Source organism: Sander lucioperca, chromosome 16, assembly GCF_008315115.2.
Source record: "Sander lucioperca isolate FBNREF2018 chromosome 16, SLUC_FBN_1.2, whole genome shotgun sequence".
Taxonomy (NCBI): domain Eukaryota; kingdom Metazoa; phylum Chordata; class Actinopteri; order Perciformes; family Percidae; genus Sander; species Sander lucioperca.
In genome coordinates this window covers 21,711,211-21,734,347 of record NC_050188.1, presented here as the reverse complement: position 1 = coordinate 21,734,347, position 23,137 = coordinate 21,711,211, and the positions used below count along the sequence as shown (strand labels likewise).

The window sequence follows — 23,137 nt, the reverse complement described above, 5'->3', positions numbered from 1 at the left end:
TAACATGAGTGAGGGAAATGAAACAGCTAACGTTAATTATATAGCAAACCCCAGCCTAAAGAAAACAGAGATAGATATAAGCATATTATTGGGAAGAGTGGAACTTAAAGAAAAAAATCAAACGGCGTATTGAAAGGGAAATGGCAGAGACTATAGGAAATGTGACCAACGTTTGCAGTTCAGTTTGCGACCGTTAGAGGGACGTCTACAAACATTTCCATGGCAACTACTGTGGTAAACAGTAACGTTAGCTAGTTGTTTTTCTGTGGAAGACAAAAAGCCCACAGCCATCAGTTTTGACAATGGAGACAATATGTCTCGATAAATCAGCTTTACAAGCAGTGGATGACTACTGGGAGTACAGAAGGTTTGTCTCAACGTTAGACGATATGCCTTTAACTCCTGACGTTAGCTAGCTAATCTCCAGAGGGGTTTTAACATGGATGTGGGTTTTAAAAAAAAAAACTTTGATCAAGCTACCATGTGACAACTAACAATGCTAACAGAGGAAGGGATGTAACGTTAACAGCTAAAGTACAATACAAATGCTAAAATAACACAATAACCATTTGTTACAGGCAGGTTAGCTCGGTACATTTTCATGCCAACAAGATTATTTGCTGTTTTTATTGGTGTTTTTTTTTTTTTTTTTTTTTAAATGTAAGGATTGTGGGTGATGATGATGGAGGAAAACTGTTCACTCCAGAAGAATATGAGGAGTACAAGAGGAAGGTTCTCCCTCAACGAGTGAAAAACAGGCTGTATGTCAGCTTTGGGGTTGCAGGAGGTATCGACTGCAAACTCATTGGTCCTGAGACACAGTGCTTCTGTACACATAGGTAGCTAGCACATTACTCAATAACACATCAAATCAGACATGCTTCTCCCCTACACGCCCCCACACACATGTATATACATAAATAAACACATTTGGGAGTAATATAATTTTTTCCAGGTATAAGCAACATAAGACCGACTTTGAAGTGGTTCCCTCTGAACGACCCCTGGCCCTACCATGCCAGGTCAGAGGATGTCATTGTTCTGCCTACCAGTATGTTCCCCGGATGGGGCCAACCCCTGTCCGCTGTGGGTGTAAACACTATCCCCAGGATCACAGTGAAGCTACTGGCAACTTGTGCAAAAAGTGTGAGTCTGAAATAACTACATTTAAAGACAGTAGTCAATCCATTCTAGCACAAATGTTCAAGATGATTTTCCACATACTTGTTTTCTAATCCATTTTTCAGGCAGGTCCTGTTCTGGGTTCAAGAGTCCCTACATCTGTGGGTGTGGCCAGCCTAGCTCTACCCATCAGACCCTGGTGAGTAGAGTCAAACCTCAAACGCAGGTCCTTAGTGTAAAAAAAACAGGCAAGTGCTGGACATAGATTTACAATATAGATATATGTACATAAAGTTGCACACTTAGAACTCAATTTGAACTCAAATCACATTATTTTCTTGGTAGGTTGAGACAAAACTAGAGAGGGAGGCACGTGGTCGGCCCATAGGCAGGGATGTCCCTTATGCTGCCATGGGCGGGCTCACAGGTTTCAGCTCCTTGTTGGATGGTTACCTTGCTTTGGAAGCCAGCAGCTCAGGTAAGCACCAGATTTGTAGCCCTTATGTGACGATTTAATCTGTAATGGAAAGCTGCAGCAGAGGAGCTACGCTATCATGTGAGAGATGCTCAACTCTATTCCTTGTAGGGTAAGTCTGGGAAATTCCATGCATTTGTAGTCACGTGGAGCAACAACAGCCCCAGCAAGAACAAATACAAGCCATTTTTCAACTCGGACGTTCTTTGATTCACAGAGTCAGTGTTTTAGTGCCTTTGTTAGCCGATGTGGGACGTGTGCATGCATTGCACTAAAGGTGAAGCAAGTTCCTTTAAGAGGCATGTGAGGGCAGCAAAGAGCAGCACAGCATCAGTGTTGAACAACCAAGTGTGCAGAAAAGGGATTTGTTCAGATCAAAAGTGTATAGTGGATCCGTTAGATTTCATTAACACAATGATTTCTCAGCCAGATTACATTTGTAGTGGAGCTCTTGGGGATGCAAAAATGTCCATAGTGTTGCAAGATTAATTGAGATTTACTTCTTTTAGAACACATCTTTAGTCTATGGGATGATCGCACATTGGTCCTTAACTGACATACACAACGTTTACATGTAAGGAGAACATTTAAACAATATAATTGAGAAAAACGAAAATATTTGCACAGTACATTTTGCAAGTGAACTCTTATTTTGTCTTGTGTTCTGAAGGGGAATTCAAAAAGTTGAACAGGAAAAGATTTGTTTAACTGTTTCGCTGTTTTTTAGGTTCAGTAAATGCAACATCTTTCTAAAAGTCAATTAGTAATCATGTTAAATATTAACCAAAAGAATTGTAATTATGTTTTTTTCCCCATCGAGCAGCCCTAATAAGACTTGACTTCTGCAGCTTTTAAGAAGTCATTTCACCTCTTCTGAAAACCGTGGAAATGTAATTAATGTATGAATGTGCAACATTAATTACCCATTTTTTACCCATTTATGTGTAGTTAATTATGTGTGATTTAATAGTCTTTTGATTGATTACTCCACGATTTAGTATACTTTGCACACACAGTGGTACTGAGTTAAGAGTTTGAAATCTCACGTTCAAATGTCACACACGTTGTATGTAGCCACCATAACTTCTATTATAAAGTTATCACTCAATATATGGTTTTATCCTTAATTGAATGAATAAGAAGTTTGAGTTTATTTGTGATAAATAAATGTTATGTTCATCAGTGACTGCAGATACTGTAAATGCATTGTATAAAATATAAGCCTTTACTTTTAACAATATTAACACATCAGATCCTGGTATATTTAATTCACAAAATAGATTTTTTATTTTTTATTTCAGTAAATTAAGTTTCTTGCCTATAAGATACACAACATACACTGCTGGTACCCATCACATGATGTTCATAATCTCTGCCGTATGTTTTTCAGATCAAGACAGAGAAGATGGCTGCCAGCAGAGATGCTCCGCATCAAGGATCAAAGAAACGTCTACTAAAGCATCTAGCTCTATTCACTGTAAGAGAGCGACCAGAAAACAGTGAAATGCAACCATCTTCTCAGAGTCCATCTGTCAAACCATCCATTAAATACTGGACAACATTTACAATATCTAATAAATCATACATATCTTCTGATCTGTCACGTTTATTTCTTATTAAAAGCTTCAGAAGATTTTGATTGTTTCACAGCTAAACAGTTTTCTTTTTCAGTGAAGTGTCTGTCTTTGTCAGTGTCGTGACTTACAAGGGAATAATCAACTGTCAGCAACAGTAGTGATTAAATCCCTCTTCACAACTAAACAATTAACTGACAACATATGGATCTAATGTGGGAGCGTTACTATGATGATGAAGTTTGACATGGTCGTTTGTTAAATTTTAAGACACATCACAGTTTGACAGCCTGAATACATTTGAATACATACTCAAGGTGAAATAATTCCTAAGCACAGTTAGGAGATCTTATTTTTTTTGTGTGTTCTGGCTGCCACATGAGCTGTACAAATACCAATGCATAACCTCACACATGTATCTGTGTTATATAAAAAAAAATAGGTTTTGAGATTAAGTATGTCAAATCCAAACACTTTCAGAATGAGTTCTTTTAAACTTTTGAGTTTTCAGGGTAAATACATTGAATTACTATGTCATACCCAGTTTAACATGTAGTCATCTGTACTATTTAATTCTTCACAGATATATTTGATACCATAACTAACCCATACTTTTATATATTTTTTTTTAGCCTTGCATTTTCTTTCTTGATACACGCTCCATAAACCGGTCAGTTTACACATCTGAGGTTTGTATGATTGATGTTCTCTTATTGAGAGAAGGCCGCCCACTCCCCATGTCACCAAAATAACACCAGAACCATGGAGCTACGTGTTCAGTGATGAGCAGCATTTTTAATTTGCAGATAGATGTACTGTCTCCGATTGATTAATCCCATTCCTCACGGCAGATCAGCAGTGATGAGAGCTGATTTAATCCACGCTGTGAATGGAGATTGAAGGAGGTCATGTTTTCTCCATTGGTAGCCCACTTTCTAACGTCTTTAACTGAGAAATTAAATTAATTTGGATGTAAATGAGAATTTACTCCCACTCAAATGTTTACACCCTGAGGACGGCAAGTCAAACTGGATCAGCATCTACACTGGTGCTGGCCAGTGCATCTCAGATCACCTGTATCATAATGTAAATATTACCTGAGGGAACTTGGTGTGTGTTTGTTTGTTTGTGTGTGTGTGTTAGTGAGCTGAACAGGTGGTCTCAAGGGAAAGGAAGTAGGGCTACATCTGAAGGGTGGCATGGATGCACCTGGGTCTCTGCATGCAGCCGGGGGGCTGAAGAGGAAGTAATAGGGATCCCATCTGAAAGCTGACACTTCAGATTCAGCGTGTATCTGCGATGACCATGGTGTCAGGTTGCCACAAGATAAAGTATGTACGCCCACATTTACAGCGCATACACACTTTAAACCAATCATGTTCCCCCTTTGCTATACAGAAGAGTTTTGTTGACTCCTAGAATCAAGCATCCTTTAAGAAAAAAAACACTTGACCTGTTTTTTTTTCTCTTACGGAGAAAACCCCAATTAATTTAAGAGGTAAAGGCCTGACGCATTAGTCTGGCACAATAACAATTTAGGGAAATTGTCTCTCCATAGCAACCCTGTTTAGCAGGCTACAGGTAATTAACTTTGGCCAGTGGTTGAAGGGAATGACTACTACACTTCCCTTATCCCCATGGAAACTACGCCCTGCTTGACTGACAGATCCGACACTGCAAATCAGGGCACGAGCACAGATGATTAAATTGGCAATTACTGCACAAGGAAACACTTAATTACCCCAGTGACAGTTATGGTAAGCACACACTCAGACAAAGAACACACTCCCTAATTTCCCCACAGACAGAGAGAGAGGTAACATAAACTCAGGTGCACATGAGAGACACAACAGACTGACAAATCACTTGAAACTTTCAGCCAGAAACTTCCCTTTTCAGAGGGAAAATACAGCTTGACTTAGAATTTCTGAAATGCAAAAAATCTATTGGGCATCTGACCCTTTGCTTTTATTCCCTCGTGGTGATAATGATCACCCAACTCCACTGTTCTGACACATTTTTTTAGGAAAACGCTTTGGCACCACCTGCCCTGCACCAAACAGCAGGCACTAGAGGTTTGCGGCTAGCTAGTGGATGTAGTGAAGCATTTAGCAGTTAAAGAGCCATATTGTTCCCTCAGGAACAGGTGGTGGAGACCTAAAACAGAGCTAAAAGAGAGTGAATGGACACTACTGTTACTCTGTCTACTTGATTTGTATTTACAGGCAACAGTTTGCTAGCATGTTTGAGATATCAACTTTAAAAGGTGATGTTTCCCCAAGTGGCAAAAATTAAATCTGTTAGGCTATTGCAGGTAAAAAAAAAAGTTAAGAAATAAGTACATATCTGAATGACTCAAAGGTCACATAATGTTTTAGGGCGTCTAATTTACAATACCTTATTAACAGAATAATTAACACAAGCATGATTTATCCCGTGGGAACACAATACTATTTCCAAATGTGAGTAAACATTTGTTTTTATTTTAATAATTATTGTTCACATATAATAATACTGTATATGGACATCCATTGATTTACTTAAGGTCTACTCTACCGTCAGCTTTTTGTGATAGCCAAATTTGAATCAGCATTTCATTAAAAAAATGGACCTCTATGCTATAAACTCTGATTTTTACAGTTTCTGAATATTTTTTTTCCTCCATGTACTGATTATCAGGAGAATCAGCCTATTTTCTATTTAAGACAGATTTTACTCGAACAAAATACAGCTTGTTCTGTTTCTAAGAAGAACAAAAAACCCATCACAATCTCCTAAAAGCGAAGCACAATCCTATGTATTACTTTGACACATTGGACGTGTGTGTGTGTGTGTGTGTGTGTGTGTGTGTGTGTGTGTGTGTGTGTGTGTGTGTGTGTGTGTGTGTGTGTGTTGCCTCTCTTTTGTAGTAGAAACAGTGGGAAATTGACAGTGCAGCGACTTCATAGAGGCTCTGCTTCGATCCCCTCTGGTGTCGACAGACTCCAGAAGGGGGATGGAGAGCGAGTCGTGAGAAATAGATTTGCTTTTTCAAAAAGCACAGTAATAACAAACAGAATGGGATGTTGTATAACTGGGTTAAATCACTAGTAATGTTTGACTAACAAAAGTGTGTTTAAACACATGCAGCCACACACACCCACTCAAACATATACAGTACATACATTAATGGATTGACTTTGACCAGAAACATATACACACATGGAATACTGTATGTTTGACAGAGGGGAATTAGTGCTAATAATTCTTTTATGTATAAAGCAGTGTTATCCACTGCGCCACTAAGCAATAAGGCACTTGTAAAGGGTCTATAAGTTGTTATATATTATAAGGACCAAGTCAATAACAAAGGGTCGTAGGGGTTTCATGTTACAGTAAGCCCTGCTGTTATAGATCAAGTTATTATTATGCTTTTCAGAAGAGGGGGAAACAATTCATAACACAGTTTCTGTGTACTTAATTTAAGAGCAGCCACAAAAGACAAAACAACCAATAACACCAATCAGATGGATCTCTTAATTACTAGTAAAGACTGAACTTTGTTTCAAGTTTATCAATTTGACATTAGTTAGAATCCAGCTACATTTTAAAAATTACTTCAAAATACTTGAACGACTTATCAATGAAATGTAAGTGCAGAGTTTCACATCACACAGGCGTCACATGTCCCTTAAATTTAAAGCTACAGCCAGCAGCCGGTAAACAGTAAAAACTTTAGTGGTGCTATTAGGAAGATTTTGTTACGTTTGGACAGAGACAGGCTAGCTGTTTCCCCTTTTCCAGTCTTTATGCTAAGCTAAGCTAAGTGGCTGCTGGCTGTAGCTTTACATTTAGCCGACAGACATGAGAGTGGTATTGATTTTTTCATTTAAATCTCGGCAAGAAAGTAACCAGAATTTCCCCCAAAACTATTCACTTAAATGTGCAGTAGGTAAGACTTATAAAACTAACTTTCTGTCATATTTGCTGAATCTGTCTAACTGTGTGTCAATCACTCCTCACGCATGCACATTCATTCTCTCTTGTGGGGGGAGGGGCTTAGGAGACCGTTTTGGGCTTTAGCGGAAAGGGGGGAGGGACTGAGAAGTTGTTGATGTTAAAATTTTTTGGCTAAGTCCTGGATCTTCGCAATCCTACCTACAGCACCTTTAAAGCACTTTAAACTTTGTGCCTTGGCTATTATGTCAGGCTAAAAAAAAATGATGGTCATAAATCTCAATTATGGTTAATAATATCCTTCTTGTCTCAAGACTCAGCTTCATTTTTGACCTGGGCTTAATTTAAAGGATCTTAAACACCATACAATTCTGATCAGTATAGCAATAATACATCGCTTATGACTTGAACCCTATAAAGCTATTCCTAATTACAATACTGTACTTGTTATTAAAATGTCCCTGTAGTTGCTGCTTAAGTGTAGGAGTGTAGTGTACTCCTTGTGAGTTCTATGTCCTTGTGTGTAACTGCTTGTGCTCACAGTAATTCAGCATTATGCACTTGAATAATAACATTAAATCTAGAAATGCCTTTAATTTGCAAAATAAGTGATTGGACACACTCAATGGCTGACTGACAACCATGTGGAAAATGTGTTCTTTCATGAATGCGGCACCCTCTTGAGAATCCACCATTTCAACTGCTTTCTAATGCATTAGCCAGACTGCCTAAATCATACATTTACCCTCCATTATCAGGCTCCTCGTCGGTGAAGCCTGCATCTAGCATGGTGTCTAACATGCTGGTAATATTTTTTAACATGGCTGTGCCAGTGGTTATCACACTCTACAGACCTACAGTATGGTAAATAGCTGAAAAAGGGCTGTCAAAAAGGTATTCAGCAGACATATTAAAATACTTATTAAACCACAACAGTGACTTGGGCATTGTGACGTCTTTCTTCATTTGTCTTGTGTTTGAAGACATTAAAGTTAAATGAGGTTTTTAAAAGGTGTTTCAGTTTTTTTGTCTTTGTATTACATATTATATATGTTAAGGTCTGCTTTTTAAATCAGTAATGCCGTATTTAGACACTGCATCCGCCATAACCTCTAAGGATAGTAAGCAATTCAACACTGATTTTGTAGTTTATAGTAATGTTTACTGGAGGAGTTCACCCATTTTAAATGAAAAAAATAATGCATTCCTATTGCAAGAAATACCACTAAATTAAAACATAAAAGTTACACAGGTAAAATCAATTAGAGCACTCGTAATAATTTTGATAAACAGCACTTCTATAAGCTTGATTAGCATTTGAATTATTTTTTAAAGTTCAACAAACATGCAGACACACTGACATAACGGTGACACATCTAGACTGTTCTTGCATAGGTCACAACAGTTATTAAAATAAAGTGTAGTGCCCTTTGGCATGGTTACAGCTTTCATCAGGTTTCCTAATATCAAGACTCAGGACTCTGACCTGCACACCTGAGCCGAACCAACCTGTCACAGCGTGATGGCTAGACCTGTCTGTTCATCTGTCAATCTAAAGACCTTATGATGTCACTCTTGATGTGATATTTGTGCTGTGTTCACCTCAGGAGCAGATGTGGCAGGGACACATTTATACACAGACACACACAGATCACAGAAAACAGCAAGGGACATTGAAAGAAGAGGTAAAGACAGGTACACACTGAGAGTAGATAGGAGCGATAGAAGAACAAATGACAAAGGACATACTTTCTTATTATTTGCTCATTGAGCAGTTGTCAGTATTGTACTTTCTCTGAACTGAGAGTGGAGAAAAGCTTGTGTTCTCGGAGATGTTATATGGTTCAGTAATTGATCATGAAGGCTGTCAATAAATATCAACATCCCTTAAATATGAAACTAATATAAGGACCTCTTTATTAAAATCACCTTTGGTTTGAAGCTGCGGCCCATGTAGCCAAACGGGGGTCTGTCGATGCTCCATCTAAGTAATAGTAGTGCTTGCTTACCCAAAGTAACACATTGTCACCATAGCACGATAGCGAAGTAAAAAGTAGCAATTTAGATGTCAGACGTCTGTGTAAAAGAGGTGTAATAGCCAAGAAAGTACCAAAGCTGTACGAGATGTTGCCTTTTTTCACTTGTCTTCCCAGACCGTTTACATGCAACTGCCTGATAGGGACTGTAAATTTGAAAAGTGTGATTCACAGCGGCGGAAAATTACAGGCCTTTTCATCTTAACAAATCTTGGAGAGAACTTATTGTCCAAACCAGGAGGCTGATGGAAGGAGGGGAAAACCAATTTGCATTTAAAGAGTTTGCTCTCTTAAGGACTTGTTCTCCATAGAAATGATTTCTGATAACGACAAACCAAGAAATTATTTTACACAACATTTACCTAAAGGTGCTACATTTAAAGCAGCATATTGTTAAATTAATTGGGGGTATTCTGATTAGCGTAAACAACCGGGACCGTATTGGAGATGATTGGTAGCTTTTATATTATTAATAGCATTGATATTATTAGTGCTAATGTTAATCAAAATGAATGGCCATATTTCCTCTGAACTCTATTTGCCCTGTCACATCTGCCATTTGTCTTCCTTTGAGCTGGAAGAACGGCGCCCTCTTCCTCTTTTATGCTGCACAAAAATCCAGTGGATTTTTCCCAAAATCTGACCTGGTTGTCAGAGAAATTTTAATTATAGAACATGTTATAAATATTTAATAAATAGAATACTGGCTGAGACTGATACTACCCCAAGCATAGAAGTATCCACTGTATGTGCAGTGATAGCTTAACTGAGAATAAAGCTGCAAACAAGCAACGTCTTAGGGAAAAGCATTTTCCAACTGCATGGTCCCACGTTGATTTTGTTGATTATGTTGATTATCTTTTATTACTGTTATTACTGTTTGTTGTTTGCATATTTTTAACTCGCTTTCAATACTTTAAAGGGTAAGACCCAACTAGGGCTCACAGTGTAGGATGCATTGTAGAGGATGTGATGTGATCTGCAGAAGCAGCACTAGCATGAAGAGTTGTGTTTCTGTGTTCATGATTTGTTTTATTTTTCAAAAGTTTAACTATCTACTAAGCTTCTCTTTCTGACTGTCTAAAGGCTGTTTGGCTCCTGGTGGTAAGGATGCATGCTGTTCAAAAAGCTAAAAATGCATCCCTAAAGACATTTGTCTGTGTGTGTTTCTTAATCCGCTGTGTGAAAAGCATATTTAGTTTGGGATTCATCCACTATGCTGTTAACATTTAGTTCCACCAAAGGTTGAGATCAAGAGCAAGCAAGGGCTATAAGAGTAATGTGAAATGAATTACTTTGGTGGAACCCTTTTGAGTCAATGGTGCATTATTTTGCTGTAAGCATTACTGAAAAGGTGAACTTTGACAATGAAGGAATACACAACAGTATTTAGGTGACACTGAGGAGAAGCCCAAAAAAAAATTCCCCAACCATTACATTACATTTCATTTCGCTAAAGCTTTTATCCTAAGCGACTTCCAATAAGTGCATTCTACCATGAAGGTACAAACTCAGAACAGCAAGAATCACATAAACGTACATGAACTTTCAATAAGTCAAACTACAAAGTGCCACATGTAAGTGCAACATGTACGTTCAATTTATTCAATTTTTTTTATATAACCATCATTTTCTTAGCCAAGGTGCAGTCGGAAGAGATGTTTTTTAACCTGCGGCAGAAGATATGTAGACTTTCAGCTGTCCTGATGTCAATGGGGAGCTCGTTCCACCATTTAGGAGCCAGGACAGCAAACACCTGCAACAGTCTGTACTGATAACACCAGACATGATCCATGGGTTTAGGTTACTTATGCCAAATTCTGACCCTATCATCAACATAGAAACAAGGTTTTGTCAGGCAATTTTCACTCCATTTAGCCATGCTAGCATCGTGGCTCTTGGGATAACAATGTAGGTTGGACGATCGGCCTTCCACTTTGGTCCAGACTGAAATATCTCAACAACTATTGGATAGAGTGCGATGATGTTCCAAGAAGATGAATCCTACTGACTTTGGTGATGCTGTGACTTTTACTGTTAGTGCCACCAGCAGGTTAGAGTTTTCACTTCAAATCTTAAGATGTCGCCTGTGACCAAAACACCTGAGTTGATGAATTGATCCCTAATGATCATAATGAGTCACTTTACTCAGTCTGGTGTTTGAGCAAACATTAACTGACCTTTCGACTTAGTCTACGTGCTTTATACATCTGCTTCATTCACATAGCTATAATATCAGACACTTATGTATAGGAGCAAGCTGTTTGCTTAAAAAAGGTACCTATTGAAGTGAGCCACTGAGTGTGTGTGCATGTGTGTATGTGTGTATCCCCTGAAGAAGACTACAAGTTCTAATTCCTGCTTGCGATCATCATGATTCTGTCATGACTTTGTGCTCCATGTTCTCTCACTTGTGTCTCATTTCTCATCTCCCTCTTAACATCCTGTGTTATACAAAAAGCCCTTAACACATCCTCTGCGCAGCACTGCTGAAGAATACTGATTTTGATAGATTATATGGCTGCGAGCCGGTATACAAAAGGATTATGAATAGGAGGTAAATGAAGCACTTGGTGATACAGTTTCATTTGAAGTGCTATTTGGGTTTTCTTATTAAGTAGGTTTCTTGGAGATTGGGCTCTTCTTTGACTGACGTGTCTTGATATTCATATTTAGGCCTTTTGTTCACGTTGATGTCCCAGTCTCTCTTTCCTGATGGAATGAACTGCAAAACGAAATTGGAATGATTCAGTCGAACAGCGTGTCAAAAAAGGGCTCATGTACTGTACATGTGAGTCTGTTTGAAATCTTTTTATTCCAGATCACCCGAGACGTCCTCATTGGAGCTTCTTTTGGTGAGGAGGGTTATTTTGAAGTGTCCCCACAATGTCACATTACTGCCAATCTTTTGTGACTTCAGATGGGATTATTGATCCCATTTTGTAGAAGAATCACTACTTGATTGTAAAATAATGTATCACCTTCCTCATAGAGAAGCCTCATAAACACCAAAACATCACACTTTGCATGTGTGTCTCAATCTGTTTGACAGTGTGTTTGAATGCCACAGTTATTAAGAGGGTGTATATGTGCCAAATGTGTGTGTGCCTGTTTATGTACACACACCTGCATTTGAGACATAAAATATGTTTGTTACATTAACAACACAGTAACTTAGTTTAGTAATATTTCCAAAGGGAATATTGTTAATCAGATGCTTCCCAGTGACTTTTTAGTGAACTTATCAGACTTGCTATACTGTTATTGTTACTGCAATATCCATGTAACGTTTCTATAAGAACATTAGTCTTATTTGGTTAGTATCCTAACGTGATTGTAGCATTCAAAAAAGGACTTCGTTCCTAATCCCTCTTGACTTATTTGGAAAAATACTTGTTAACTCACTATAGTTTTAGTTTGCATTGTTATTTTACGTCATGTAAATTAATTTAAACAGCTTTTTTAAGCACACTAATGATAGCATCACCAGTGACGTTCACACGAAGAGAGGCAGAGACTCGCGCTAAACGGACCGCAGCTGTGACGCGTTTTTCTGTAGCGTGTCTGGCGCACACATATAAGACCCAGCGCGCACCAAGCGCCCAGTAGAGCAGAAGATACGCCTCAGGACAGCCGCAAATCACCCTCTTATCCTCTGGGAAATGTAAGTACCTTGATATTTGATTTACAAAAACCTTGACTAATATTGTTATGAAACTTAATAAAAGTATGTTGATGAGTGTCTGCTGGCTATGCAGCTGCAAAGGTCTTGGTTATATTATCCAATAAAATAATGTTTGGAAGTGTTTTAAAAAAAAAAAAATGTATTCCTCAAGCAATGGCTTCCGTGATAAACCATAGGTCAATAAATTGTAACAATTCATTAAAAACGGACATTTAAAGCACAGTGGAAGTGTCCAGTGATCTGGCGTTGACTAACACAGTTGTATTGTTTTTGCTCGGTTAGATGCATCCTAACTTGATGAGCTGGCTGGGGACTCTGGGGTTTCTGGTGTGGGCGCTGCTCTGCCTGGGCGCCCTGACGGAGGGATACCCGGTGAAACCGGAGAACCCCGGGGATGACGCCCCGGCGGAGGACCTGGCCAAGTATTACTCAGCCCTGAGACACTACATCAACCTCATCACAAGACAGAGGTAGGCGGACTGATTACACCTCTTTGCAAGAATACAGAACAGAAAGCGTATTAACAGAGTTTTAGTTAATTTGATTACAGGTTTAAACTGGTTACAGGGAATACTTACAATACAATATTTCTTGTTCTCAAATGACTGGATTGGTAATATTTGTCCACTGGCTGCTACCTTATTCTAGTCTGTCCATTTGTATACAACTGTAACCACTGAGTATAATGAGACGACTGTTTCAGATAAAACATGCTTGTAAGTTCAGTGATGCTTTAGTATATTCTTAGACTTCTCGCATAGCCTTAAATACTACCAATTCCCAGTTCTGCTGAGTAGGAATGCAGGATTTTATAAGATTGAGATTGATTTGATAATTGAGAAAGTAAAATAATAAATAAGAGGTATATAAAAAACTAAACTAAAATAAGAATAAAACAAAAAATAGAAAAGCTATACAAGAACATATGAAGACAAACATCGCAAGGTAAAGTCACAGTGGTAAAGTGACAGTGGTGATTAATAGCAGCAGAGTCATTAAGTCTATTACCAATGTACCAGACTGATGATTTGATTAAATAATGGCACTTAGTGTTTGTCTCTATTAATATAGAGATGTAATACAACTATAATATAGAATATGATTCAAACTTCAGAACACATTAGCATAATCTAGTGTAAAATGATACATTGTTATGGGATATGTACGTATATGTAAATTGTATAATGTGAAAGGTATTACTATAATATAACGATATGTAGCAGTGATAAAACATAGAATGGAATAGAAAAGGGTATCAAATATAACAGTATAAAAGACAGTATTGGTGTAGTATAGTATAATATATGAAGTAATATAGTAAGTAATATATAACAGAATATATCAACATATGTAGCAATGTATATATAATAGGTATGTAATCCAACAGGCCAACAGTCCAGCAGAGAAAAAAAATCTGACAATAAAGTGCAAATCAAACAAAGTCCACCTAAAGTTGTGCCTGTTGGAGCTGCCAGTCTGTCTGCAGCTTTTCACATCATGTTACAGAACAGGGAACACCCGCTGCCCAATTACCATCTGCAAAAAAATAAATAAATAAAAAAACACCTGAGCTGAAATGACTGCCACGGCCGGCATGGTGTGTCCAATCACCCACAGTTTTCAGCTTTCCTCTGAATGTTAGAGGCTTGCATGCTGGCTGCAGGCGATTAGCCACCTAGGGGAACAAGCACGCCGGCACAGCTTATCATCTAAGGGAGGGAAAAGGACATATGACCACCTGCGATGCAACTCCTGTCTGCCCCATGCAGGGTCTCGGTCTGGCAGTGTTCAGACTTCACTAAGCTTATAATTAGACTTATGACCAAAGGACATGTAGAGTAATAGATTCTGTTATTTATTTCCCTGTGCTCAATTCACCCAAGGTCTCTCTCTGTGATGTTTTTTTTTCATTTGACAGCCGAAAGGTCCAAGCCATTTAAATTTCGATCTGTCTGACTGCCTGCCTGTCTGTCTGTCTCTTTCTGTATCTCAGGTATGGAAAGAGGTCCAGTCCTGAGATTCTGGACACACTGGTCTCAGAGCTGCTGTTGAAGGAAAGCACAGACACGCTCCCACAGTCAAGGTGTGTGTGTGTGTGTGTGTGTGTGTGTGTGTGTGTGTGTGTGTGTGTAAAAGTGTGAATATAAGAGCTCTACTTGGTTGTAACTTGTAACAAGCTGACCTTGTCCTGTGCTTCTCTCTCACCAGATATGACCCATCATTGTGGTGATGCTGTCATCAGAGTTGGCTCCACCTCACTGCTGCCCCGCCGCCACTGACATTCTGGCCCCTACACATCTGTCACTACATACCCTTCTACACCAACAAATGACCACCCTGCTTCTGGCCCTTTTACCTTTATGAGCCGCCACGTATATTCAACCCCTCCTCCTTATCCATCAGCTATAGTCACAACTGCTTATAGTATGTGCCATAAAATTGTAAATAGTTTATTCAGAGTTATCATCTGTGAAACATAAAAGTAAAGTGGGGGAGGGCATGTTGATGGTATTGTATAATTGTGCTATTAAAGATTAATTGTTTGAAAAAATTTATTTTTTTACATTGTTTGAAATGTTTAAACCAACTGCAAGCAGGGTGCCAATTCACTAAATGTTTTTACAACTGCTCTCCTGACACATCTCACTGTTGTCATCCCGCATGATGAGATCAAGTTTGGACTTGCTGTGCCTCCCAGATGAAATCAATAACAGTAGCAGGCAGCTAACGTAGCTCAATGACACTGGATAATGGGGCAAAGGTGCATTAAAACAATGCTAACAAGCATGAATGGTCCAGTAAGGGCTTATATGGTCAGAAAACATCAGTCAATTTGAAGCTGCCAATTGGGTGGCTAATGGCGCTCTCTTGTGGCCATAAGGAATAAGTACCTACTCTGAAACTAAATGAAGGGAGAAATGGCATTTCCAGGAGCATTATTGCAATTACACGAGTGGTTAGCCTACCGCAACCTGACATCAAGTCAGCCCATAGAGCACAAATCAAGCAGTTAAGAGGCACTGCAGACACACAGTCTGCATTGGAAATGAGATAGGCCTACAACCCAAACGACGAAAAAACATTCACAGTGGAGCCCAGTCAGGTGAACTCCTGGCTTAATGTGGTGGTTCAACATTTTCAATCGAGTATCCAATCATTAATAAAAGAGTAACATTGACGACACTCCACGACCAACCATGAATTGAGGACTTGACATATTCACCGCTTCGTGGCCTCTCCCAACTAAAGGCTTGGATTCTCTGGTGATAAAAGAAGATGAAGGATGAATGCGGACTCTACATGGAGTCTGGTAACATTTTGAAATAATTCCACGAAGTGTAGCTATATTTGTTGTCATAACAAGTAGCCTACGCCTTACACTTTTTAAAATAGCTTCATAGACTTTGAAAGTACAGCGCCCCATTAGGCGTGTGTTTTCTGTGCTTTTTAATATGCATAGCCTACATGGTGCTTGTGAAATGATGTTCACATGTATTTATGTGAATGGGCGAGTGTATGACATTGTGATAGAAAGAAAATACTACATGCAACAATGTATTCACTCAGCGAGGGTTGTACCTCAGCTGCCATTGGTCGATGTTGTATGACGCAAGCAGTGGAGGCGGGGCGTGTCTGTTTGATTGGCGTCTTGTTCTCTGGTAGTCTGCTGCGGGACCGGGACAGACAGCTGAGGGGGACCTGAATGTCCAACCGGGACGGTCGGTGGACTACCGCGAACTTACACAAACGATTCACAGGTAAGTCACGGCTCGTGATCATATGTGATGTGAAGATTTTTAATTAATTTACCCTTTGGCTTTCAAACGGGAGACAAAGACACTTCGCCGTATTTGAGGTGCAGTAGAGTGTGACAGGAGGGGATGTTTGCCCCCAATAGAGCCCGCTCTGCTGTGAGAACAGGCTTTTATTCGGACACCTACTAGTTTGCGTCTATTGTGGAGTGGGACGAGTCCTTTCGCTTTTCCTGCATATCATGAGGAAGAATATAGCGGATGGGTTGTAGTTGTAAGTGTTCGCACGCCACAATGGCTCGGATGGGTAACAAAAAATGGCCGCACGTGTGGCGAGATTGGTGTGAATGTAGGCTACATGTTGTCTGGTCAGCCAAAACGGCGCAGGGATTTGGCACGGATCTGGCGCACGGTTCAAGCGCACGGAATCTGGCTAACTGATGTGGCCATGCGTCACAATCGTGGCGTCGATCCATGACTTGGAAGATATGAGGTAAGAGCTGCAGGTTATAGTGCTGACAGGAGGTTGGAACGCGCCACCGTCCCGAAATGATAGACTGCAACACAGTAGAGGGTGGTGGACTTGAGGAAATACACAGGGAGTGCGAGTTCACTATAAGAGCAAGACACAGTAATATGTTCACTAGGTAGAACATTTTCTCTTATTTTGTTTTTAAGAAAAACTTTCACGACACATATCAACCAAGCTTTGTTGGTTTTGAGCTGAAAACGAAGAGGGGAGTTTGGCACAGTCTGGTCGACTGGAGACGAAGCCAGACGATCCTATTGATTTTTATCTGTTTGTCCTCCACTGAGATATATGAGTGCACCACCTAATAGTAATGAACTAACAACGATGTCAAATCCATTTTGTGTGAGCACTTAAAATATGAAAACACTTATATCTCACAACAGACTACAATGAATCTTGGGACTTCCTTGCGCAAAAGAGCACAGGGTCATTTGGCAAGGTTTATAATCTGTTTAGCCTCACGCACGTGATGGGGGAAGCCCATGCACATAAGCAACATCATTGGGGATCTTTCCTGGGAGGTGCTATATAGGCCACCAGACCACTAAGTGAGGGAGCAGCATGGATCTTGTTGCATGTAAACTAGAGTTTATGAATCTTTCTCTCTTGCTCTCAATCTTGTAAGAAGTCCAAATCAGATCTGTTGAATGTAATATGAGGAACAAAAGGAGGAAGAGGAGGAGACCGAGACAGTTTAGTGCATTAGTAAATCTGCGGTCCCTGGGCAGGGATATCCATCAAGACTTCTAAGTCAGGATCCAGGATTACTTTATTGTGCTGCTGAATTAGATGGACTAAGGCACAAAGTTAAATTTCTCAGCCCATGTATATTCCTTCCTGTCAGCAGGGCAGAGGAAAACATGAATTTCAAGTCAAACATATGCTCCCAGGAACATAACCTACTGTATGAGAGTTTTCTTGTCAGTGAGTCATTCAGAGACCAAATCCAAAGCTCAGAAGCTTCTACTTTTTACATTATTAATACACAGCTATGGGAGAGATGGTACATAAAAAGGAGGGAGGGGTAGAGTTTGAGAGAGAGAAAGGGACATGCATGCACACACACACACACACACACACACACACACACACACACACACACACACACACACACACACACTTTGTGACTCACACTTCCCAGCTATGAACAACACATGTATCAGAGGTTTGTTATCCACACACCTACAATCAACCCTTCCTGCCCTGCAGCAGGATGCACCTCCCTACAGTTATGACTGACCCTATCACAGTTATCATGAGCTTATTGCATCTCTGTCAGAAAAGTACACAACTAAATTAATAACCTGTACAGAGAGGAACGTTATCTTGGAAATCTTTGTAAGATTTGCTGCCAGGCAAATGTTTTTTGGCAGTTTTTACTGCAGCCTATAGTGCTGATTCGCCAGATTTTGTCCATCACTAAGGCCTTAAAGGGGCAAACCACTGCAGATAAACAATAGCATTATCAATGTAGCATAAGATAGTTTGGTTTTGTACAGAAACACATCCTTTTGTCTTTCAGCACCTCAATGAAGACAGAAATGTGGAATCTATGATGCAATACTGATACAACTCCACAGACAATATAATAATAATAATAATTAATAATAAATATAACAAAAATAATTATGTATGTGAGATATCCAGCATATTTTCTGCTAAAAAGTCATCATCTGATGAGATTATTTAAGGTCATCATGTAAGCATACCAGCTCAAAGTCACATTCATTTGAACTGGAGCAGCACCAGCTAGTATAATATCACAGTATTGCTCTATGAAGGAGATGCCTGTGTTTGCAATTCTTGCCAATATAAAAAAATATAACAAGATGGGCTGAGAAAAAGGCAAACACGCTGGGTAAACTCAATTGAGACTAATTTATTTTCCTTATCCCTTCCTCCCTCTTCTCAGATTTTCAATATCCAACATCACACAAAATCAATTTTCTCATTTTTAAACTTTGCAGTCATGTTAAGTGCTGTTGCATCACTCCCCCTCCTTTATTGCCTTCCTATCTTTTCCTTAATACTAATGATCAGTAACAAGAGGCTGGGAAGGGAGAGAGACTGAGGCGAAGCAGGCACGGCCATGTGGCGGTTAGATTATGTCAGGAGGTGCTCAGATCACTGCACGGTCGGTGCCAAAGGGTTTTGACGAGCCGCGGACGGCCGTGTAATTATATCATCCAAAGCTGCGTGGCAAAGCACAGAACCCCCACCAGCTGGAACATCATAGAGAAGGAGAATGAGGTCATTTTTGGTGATGCGGGGAAAGTGCAATGATGTAACCATTGATGTCTTTGTGTTAAGATGTGGTAATTTAAATTGCAGTGTCAGATGAAGAGTAGAGGCAAGCATGAATCAGTAGAAAGGTGTATTAAGCTGCATTCTCATCATTTGTGGTAGATGTGGAGAAACTGAGCGGACTTAAAGAACTTTCTGTAGACAGCACCATCAACACCTGCAATAATAAGGTGATAATAACCGGTTAGAAACAGGGTTATGATAAATATTCTGCAGATATTAATCTGCTAAAATGGCCATTTTGGGGGTAGCAGTGTAATCCTCGTGTTGGGCGGCTGTGTTAACACATGGAGTGACCTACATAGGGTTTGTCTGGAGGCAGAGGGTGATGGGTGTGAGGCAAGACAGGATAGGGTTGGTTATGGGGGGGGGTATATGAATAGCCAGTCATTACACACATATAGGTCCACAAATACACACAATCTAGCACTCACTACTGTACTGGTGTCATCCAGTGGAAGGCACGCTGCAGCTCAGCGCTCAGGGAAGTTTACCCTGGAGTCAGCCTGGACAGAGCTCACTGGCCTCTTTTGTGATTCTCAAGTCACTGAGAGGAACTGAGAGGGACGGCTGCTCTGTGAGCCTTGTGCCCCCGGCTCTGTGGTGCATAGAAGGGAAAAATTTTTTTCAGGCAGAGAATAGAGGTGGAGAGAATATATAGACACAGATTGAAGGAATTCTCCAGGATGAATGCCATATTGGCTTGACGGTGTGTGTAAGTGTATTTCATGACCCATGAGAGCGATGTAGTGTTGTTTCGTACTCCATTCAAGACTATAAATCCACAAAATGTGCCCACTGAGACTCAGAGTCGGAGGTAAAGCGTGATTTCCCGCTAGCGTGACTAGAACTGGATGAATTAAAACCACACAGCCTGCTGATGTTTGTCTGTGCTTTTAATAGCATGCATACAGTATGCACACAAACAGGTTTACATGTGTGCGACAGCAAGGATGTTTTGTAGATAAACAAACCCTCTGATCCTCCCATAATCCCGCTTCCATGAGCTGTCCATCATCTGAATGCTTGGAAACCAGGAGGGCATTCAGAGGGCTTTTGTTGGTTCGTCCATTCCTATGCATCAGCCAATGGCAGCTGGGATTGCAAATGACCATTTCCTGTGATTTTCCCTCCGTCCCACAAGGAGTAAAGGGAAGCGCACAGTCGTGGTGATTAAAGTACATCAGGGGAGTCCTGAGTCCAGTGCATGCGCAGTGTTTAAATCAATGTAAAGGTCGACCTGGCTGGGGAAAAATTCAATTGCGTGTTGTAACCCACTTTACCTTGCAAACAAGTGCAAACACAAACGCTCCACGTCTATTCTATGAAAAGCAAATTCTCAGAAAGCATTCATTGGCATTCAGATACAAAACGATTTTCAACTATCACAAGAGGAAGTACAGTTACCTGGCAGTTTCTGGATACAGCAAAACAGATTACAGAGGTGTTTGTATTTGACGACCACTCTCACCCTTTTCTTTTCCTCATCTGTTCCCGCTCATCCTCCCAAGACTTGAGATTTTTTTTCCCACAACTCTATCTAATCTTTAGGGATTCTCCTGTCTGTCATGAATCCCAATGTTCCATTTATCTCTTCCTTATTTATTCTCTTCTCTGACTCCTCTGAAATTCTCCCAACTCCCTCTGCCCTTTTTTATACATTCCTCTAAAATCAAGTTGTGGACCCTCCCCATCTTTTCCTACTTGCATTTATTCACCTTATCTTTTTCGCTCCTCCCTCTCTTTTCGGACCTGGCCTGGCTCCTGCCCTGTGGTGCGGATGATTTGGCGAGAAATTGCACCTGGTGGCTTTGCCTCCATTAACATTCTTCCAAGGGATATCTTTCACTTCCAATGAGCGTTTCGAGCCTGATTGTAATCTGTGTTGCGTAATGAATCGACCTCTCACTCTCTCTCTCTTCCTCTCATACAATAAAGGACCAATTAGCCCCAGCACGATGGGTGAAAAGACCCCAGAACAGCAACAAGGAATAATAGCAAAGCAGTGTTGGGGAGACATCCCCTGTGTGTTGTAATCACCTTGTAAATCTTTTGGCCCATGGAAACTGTGATCGTTTCCAGTAGAGATTGGGTTGGTATGATCGAGACCAAAGAGGAATGTCAAAGGTTAAGTGGACGGTAAGATGTCCTCCTGAGTTTGTCTGAGAAGGTATACTAATATTACACAACCACCTACAATGATATAGATATATCTTTGATTAGCAAGTATCAGCTAATAATATGAACCCTCCAATATACAGGCCTAGTTCTACATTATACACCTATACAAGGTGTGTATGCATGTGTTTGCAAGTGTTTTGCAAGAGTCTCTCTGGGAATGAATGCATACTGCTTTGTCATTACTTCCCATTACGCTGACGGCACTGTGCCAGCTGATGATGCAGGCATCCTTGGATAGCTGAAGACAATGAATCGTGAGTGACTCTGTGCATGGCTCTAAACGAACAACGGCCTCAGTCTGCATATGAGACTCCTATTTTGCAGGAGACAGGCATGACATAGATAGATGAAACAGATAATCCACTGGGAAAAAGACGGAGTCATTAAGTGTGTGTGAGGGATAAGCACGAGTACGAATCTGAATGCTCAAGCAAGTGTGTGTGTGTGTGTGTGTGTGTGTGTGTGTGTGTGTGTGTGTGTGTGTGTGTGTGTGTGTGTGTGTGTGTGTGTGTGTGTGTGTGTGAGAAATGATGAAAAATGGTGTGCAGGAATGCAAGTAGGACTGAATATTTGTGTCCCTTAAGGATGAGACTAACTTTCACACATCTCTCTGTCTCTCTCTTTAGGTCTTCACTGTTGACTGATGAGCAGCCAGTAGTACCGAGGTTGTGCTACACCGACTGGCACAGGTAAACACAACTTCCTCCCTGCCTCTTCCTCAGTACCAACACACTAGAGACATTAAGGCACATTCTTTCTGCGGGCTGACATGATTTTGTCAGTTCAGTGGGAGGACTGCCAGTCCTTGAAGCAAAGATGTGCTGATCACTGCACTGAAACAAGGAAGCAGCTGTTTTTTCCGTGTGTTTAAATGTCCATGTGGATTACACGGTTGATAATACTTTCTCTGTACTTAAAGGGCCGTACTAATGTTTAACTGTGAAATTAAAGTTCCAGTTTTATAGAACAAAGATCTGTATAAATGCATTTACTGCCTATGAATCTTACACATGTATGGCTGGCAGAAAGCACAATTGTTACATTATTGGCCTTTTTGTGCTTGAGCCATGTGCTCTATTTTGAGTAGTGATGCCTCTAATTGTTCTGTTGTAATGTTGGTGCTGTTGTATTGTTTGCGTTGTACTCGTCTTTTGTTCTTTTACCCTTTTCTTCTTTTGTAAAGCACTTTGTAAAGAAGAAATTTAACTTACGTACTTACTTAGTTACATACTATAATCGACTACTAATTGTCTTATTGCTAAGTAATACACCAATTATTTAAAAGAAACAGCACAATCTTATTTTGCTTATTATAGACTTGGAGTTTGGTGATCAGTTTTTTTTTTTTTTTTAAGTATTTGTTAAGTTTCTATGATACTTTTTTTTTGGAGAAAACAAAGCTAAGTGCAGAGCTGTTCTACCTCAGCCGAACTCTATTTGGACTTGGCTCTCATCTTCTTATTTTCTAAAGAGGAATAGTTAGGTTGACATTTTAAAAGGAAAGTTATATGTGTGATAAACAAACTGTGAATGGCACCAA

General features: G+C 39.9%; 3 protein-coding genes and 1 long non-coding RNA gene across 8 annotated transcripts in view; 3 read left to right on the top strand and 1 right to left on the bottom strand.

Annotated features, from left to right (window-relative positions):
- The first annotated feature begins 16 nt into the window (after positions 1-16).
- On the top strand, positions 17-3,193 carry fam221a (family with sequence similarity 221 member A). The gene is made up of 6 exons (XM_031323237.2): positions 17-367; positions 666-839; positions 956-1,146; positions 1,248-1,321; positions 1,468-1,600; positions 2,988-3,193. Exons 1-6 carry the CDS (start codon positions 303-305, stop codon positions 3,098-3,100), a joined length of 750 nt encoding a protein of 249 aa, XP_031179097.1. The 5' UTR covers positions 17-302; the 3' UTR covers positions 3,101-3,193.
- A 9,483-nt stretch (positions 3,194-12,676) lies between these two features.
- Positions 12,677-15,380, top strand: npy (neuropeptide Y). The gene is made up of 4 exons (XM_031323309.2): positions 12,677-12,807; positions 13,111-13,298; positions 14,822-14,911; positions 15,037-15,380. The coding sequence occupies exons 2-4, from the start codon at positions 13,111-13,113 to the stop codon at positions 15,056-15,058; spliced, it is 300 nt and encodes a 99-aa protein (XP_031179169.1). The 5' UTR covers positions 12,677-12,807; the 3' UTR covers positions 15,059-15,380.
- A 1,059-nt stretch (positions 15,381-16,439) lies between these two features.
- Positions 16,440-23,137, top strand: part of mpp6b (membrane protein, palmitoylated 6b (MAGUK p55 subfamily member 6)) — a 24,088-nt gene continuing 17,390 nt past the window's right edge. For 3 of the 5 annotated variants that reach the window (XM_031323282.2, XM_031323279.2, XM_031323277.2), the window contains exons 1-2: positions 16,456-16,586; positions 22,224-22,286. The gene's annotated coding sequence lies outside the window, so the exon portion shown is untranslated. Of the gene's footprint in view, positions 16,587-22,223; positions 22,287-23,137 lie in introns of all 5 variants that reach the window. The other 2 variants (XM_031323281.2, XM_031323280.2) reach the window with 1 other exon arrangement.
- On the bottom strand, positions 18,972-21,936 carry LOC116067011. Its single transcript, XR_004109090.2, has 2 exons — positions 21,457-21,936; positions 18,972-20,014 (listed from the first exon to the last, which is right to left on the bottom strand). It is a non-coding gene; the product is annotated as an uncharacterized LOC116067011 (long non-coding RNA).